Source organism: Gavialis gangeticus, unplaced genomic scaffold, assembly GCF_001723915.1.
Source record: "Gavialis gangeticus isolate Ggan-Ray unplaced genomic scaffold, GavGan_comp1, whole genome shotgun sequence".
NCBI lineage: Eukaryota > Metazoa > Chordata > Crocodylia > Gavialidae > Gavialis > Gavialis gangeticus.
Genome location: NW_017729011.1, coordinates 20,203,894 through 20,208,567, shown reverse-complemented (window position 1 = coordinate 20,208,567; position 4,674 = coordinate 20,203,894). Strand labels below are relative to the sequence as shown.

At 42.5% G+C, this 4,674-nt stretch overlaps 1 protein-coding gene across 2 annotated transcripts in view; it reads right to left on the bottom strand.

The window, feature by feature from the left end:
* The window catches only part of COL5A1 (collagen type V alpha 1 chain), a 295,334-nt gene extending 290,660 nt beyond the window's left edge, over window positions 1–4,674 (bottom strand). Inside the window, exon 1 of one of the 2 annotated variants that reach the window (XM_019510780.1) lies at window positions 4,039–4,674. In XM_019510780.1, coding sequence (XP_019366325.1) covers window positions 4,039–4,138 — 100 coding nt within the window. In that variant the 5' untranslated portion in view covers window positions 4,139–4,674. The remainder of the gene's footprint in view (window positions 1–4,038) is intronic. The other variant, XM_019510779.1, reaches the window with a different exon arrangement.

Here is a 4,674-nt window from a genome sequence, read left to right as displayed (position 1 = left end):
TATATATATATAAATATATATATATATATGCACTTCATATGCATCTTTTGGATCAAAGGCGGGGTGGGGAAGTTTGGAGCAGACATTCCTCAAAAGAGACAAACTAGAGATAATGGTATTTTGTGAGCTAGCCTAAAGCTTCTTATTCAACATCCAAAGAAATCAATTGGATCCACGTCTTTACAGGTATTTAAGGCCCTAAATCCTGCCGATGACATGACATCAATGGATATTAGACACCGAAATACCAGTGAGCATCCTATCCTTCCCAGGGTAAAGAATCACATGACCAACGTTCACTCCAATTTTATTATTTTAAAGGACTCCAGGTTTCCCCAGATCTTATACGAATCTCTTCTTAAAGCATATTTTGCGATACACAAAGTGAAAAAATTGCTTTATAATTATAATGTGCTATATTGGATAGCACGTACAATATAGTTGCTGGTATGCATGCTATGTGGAGAGAGAAGAAGCCAACCAAAACACACTCAATGAGATTTCAATCTGTAGGCAATCCCCAGTTAACAAGGGAAGTTTGAATAAGATGAAGACCAGGGTAGAAAGGGATTTTAGATGGACCTTCAAAAAAATCTGGCGTGTTACCTGATTCTCCCACAAAACACCCTTCTCTATAGGTCTAAGAAACCCTCATATTTCCTCAACAGGGGTAATCTTCATTACATTTCCTCAGCATGGATAATCTTAACCTTCATTATATTTCCTTGACGTGGATAATCTTCATTATGTTGCAGGAACCCAAGTTGTGTGCCGTGACTTTCTTTTGGAAACACACCTACTCCTACCCTTTCATCTCTACCCTTAACCTTTCATCTCCACCTACTCTTACCCTTTCATCTCGCCTGGCACAGAGCATGTGGGTATGAAAATGAAGAAAATGCAAACCACATTATCAAGGCACATGGAGAATTGTTTTAATTGGCAGATGTCGGCAGGAGGCGTACTATCACTAGGCTGCAGCTTACTCATGTAACCAGGAGGCACCACGCCAACCTAATGATGAGCTTGCACCAGTCAATCGTGACACAGTTGTCTCATGCAGTTGTCACAGACCTGGAAAAATAGGGAACAAGAAGATTCAACTCTGTGTCCTTAGTGTATATATTGTTTCCTTGAATAAATGCAAATCAGATGCACCCATGCCAACCTCGGAATGGAAAAGATATTATTGTAGCTTCGTAAAAAGGAAATTATCAATAAAGTTCTGCTCCAAGTCAATATAAATGGTCTCCTTTCTTGGTAACCTCGCAACGGGGGCAGTGCAACGCAAAAAACAGACCCATCCTCCATTCCCAACTAACAGGGTCATATTTCTTCTTGCAGAAGCACCTCACTCATTTCAATTGGCAAAATATTAAACAAAGACAGCCCATAACAGGCCAAAGACTATGAATAATATTTTTTAGGTCAGTCTAGACTTCTGGGAATCAGCCAAGGAGAGAAGCAACAGACGGTAACAAGATACTTCATCGTCTCCAGAGTTTTTGTTTCTTTTAAAAGCGGGGCTTGTGTATTCTCATTACCCTTTTCTTTACCACTAAAGGAAATGGCTGCTTCCAAAAATATTCACCCAGAAACCTGATGCATTTTGATGAGGATTGGCAACTCCAGTGCTGGCTGAGCTCTTTAGCATGACATCATTTGCAAAGAGGGGCAGTAGCCATAGCTTGGAAGGAGACCACTGAGGATCACCTTCATGCCCATCCCTTCGGACAGCTTCCTGAATAAAGGACTATTTGCAAATAACTGTGTCTCTGTTCAATTCCATAAAGAAAAAAGATGTACTTTTGGTTCTTAGGGGGTGCAAGGAAGAGACTGGTCACTTCATTCCATGCTATTTACTGTTTCAGTTTTGGTTTAGCCATTTAAAGAAAGTGGGATGAAACAGAGGCGGAAAGACAGCTTTACAGGAGGAAAAAATTAATCAGCGTAAAAGAACGCTAGGCATTGCCACGGATTGCTCTAACTGGCTCCTCCCTCCTCCGCCTAATCCAATATCCTACTAGGAAACTCCTTAGGAAACTTCAAGGCTTCTCGCTTCACGGAGAGGTGCTGCTCCGAGCAGCGAGATGTCTCTGCGCTGCCAGGGGAGCCTCCCACGTTGCAATTCATTTTATGGACAAACCTCCAAGCTGACACTGCATTAGGAGTCTGATCCACAACGCAGTGCAGGCAGTGGGCAGCCTCCAAGTGACTTCGTCAGGAGCCAAACCGCACCCTAAAGGCAATCCAAAGAACATACTCTACCAGACAAGAAGTCCAAGAGGCTACGGCACGACTGAAACACATATCACCCTGGCTGCACTGCCAGAGCATTGCAAAAGTTTTGCCTTCCTCTCATTGAAAGGACTGAAATTACTGGTGGTATAGCCATCTGTCTACAGCAGAGCAGCCAGCAAGGTGAGCTGACCCTTTCCAAGAGACTATCCCCAAAAATATATATATTCCTTCCAATCTCACAATATCAAAATGAACTAACAGCACATCTCATCTTCCAGCCACACCGGACTGCTCCGGGTAACAGATCTGTCATGCTATACAACATCTGTATGCTATACAACATCTGTATGCTATGTATACAACAACTGGGAGCACTGAGATGGTGGGTTTTGCACCAACGATGCTTCATAGGTATTTTTTTATACACCATATGATAAATAAAGGACGTTTTTCATTTCTGGTAGACTGCTGCCGAGAAAACCCCTCCCTCTCTTTAAAAAAAAAAAGGATTGAAATTGGAAGAAACTTGAAATAGCAATAATCAATATTCATTCCCTTATGCTCTAAATCCCACCAGACATGGTCTTGGTAACACACAACCATCCCAGAAACCGCTATTGGCAAAGCAGACAGAAAGATGTACAGCAATTTCAGAATTAAAACCAAAGACAAGATGTTTTACATGTATAAAAGTCACTGGGATTTCGCTTTGCTGTTAACTACCAGCCTTCTACATTTTGCCGGTCATGAAAAACTCCCTCCTGGTCCTATCTAAAGTCTTCAGACCTCCAGATTGGGATGAATTGTCAGAGAAGGCAAGGCCAAAGTCCCTTTAAAAGGAGATCGGAAATAAAAATTGCTCTTCTTACACATTTTCAGATGACTGCTATCATTAAGCCCCCTACAGAGTTAAGCCCTTGTGAGTTCAAAGAACTCCCAAATTCATTAAATGCTCATCAATTCATAATTGTGACTGTGCCCATTAACATCACCCTTTTCTTCCAAGGTCATTATTAAACCTAAGTGCTTCATTGACAAAAATCAAGGGCTCAAGTCCTGTTTCTCCAGAACTTTAAAAAAAAAAGTGACATATGGAAATTCTTTGCATTGCAACTTTTCCAAACTCAGCAAAAGTGAATGAAAGCTTGGGGGGGGGTACAAACTTGGGTTAACAAAGTACAGACTAGGCACAATAGGGGGCGTCCGCTTTCTAAGTTTATAAAAGAAAAGTTTGCAAAGCTTTTGTGCACCAGGATCCCCTGCTTTGATCTGGGAGAGAAGGGAACAGATTCCTTCTTGGAAAAAAAACAAAACCTTTGCACTCCTGCACCAGGAACTATGCAAAGAAGAGATGTTTCAGGCAGGGGAAATGCACATTGATTTTTTTTTAAAGACCCTGGATACAGCTCTGTTTTAAGGAGGGAGGTGGGGGGGTGGAAAAAAAGTATTGTGTTTTAAGTTTTCTCCCTTTTATGGGCCCCCTGACAAATGGCTTTGAGAGGACTTAGGCAGCTAAACTTTTTTTGGAATGCATTGGCTAAGGAAAGCCAAATGTTCTGCAAAACACAATAGAAAGCAGCCTTGATTTCTCCTGGGCACAAACCCCTCTCCCAACTCACCAGCGAGCTCACCCATAGGGTTGCTCCCCACACAGATGACAACACCATTACTCATGCAATCGTGTTTTAACAAGGCTAAGGGAAAAGAGGGAGAGAGACAGAGAGAGATTGTGTAGCCTGCAGGCAGGCATGTATTAAGTACACAAAGAAGGCACATTTTAAAAAAAAAGTGACTTACCTGCATTGCTTTGAGAAATTGCATAGAGGAGAAATATTGCTAGGCTTTGTGGGCAGGTCCTTATCCAACTTCTCCTTTTCCACCTTGTGTGTGTATCCATGGTCCACAATAAAAAAAGGGGCTTGACTTGGGGGTACTGTGCAAATGCTCAGCCAACCTTAGGTCTGGTGTAAAAAGCAGATCAAAGGCAAAGGTTCAGGAATTCTTCCTCCCCACACCCCAAAAAGAAGCAATTATTATTATGATTTTTTTTTTTTATAAAGCCATGAGATAGTGCTGTTTGGGTCTGATTGGGAATAACTTGGGTGGAGGCTCAACTTTCTCTGCTGCTGCTGCTTTAGTTTGCTAGGAGCTTGGCTTCTTGGCTGGATGTCCCAGGTCCTTCTTTCCTCCCCAGCTCCTGCTGCAGCTCCTGGTCTGATCCTTCTGGGGCTGTCCTGAAGTGATGTCCCCCTTCCCCTGCCTGCTCGAGGAGTGAAAACTTTTTTTTTTCCCTTCTTCTTTTAAAGCAGATGCCAGAGATTGTCAGTCGAGAGCCAATGCAGCAAATCAGAGTTTAGAGCAGGCTGCAGAGCTCAGCCCCCTTCCACTGGAGAGAAAGGGGGTGGGAAAAGTTTTGCAGGCAGGGAAAGAGGA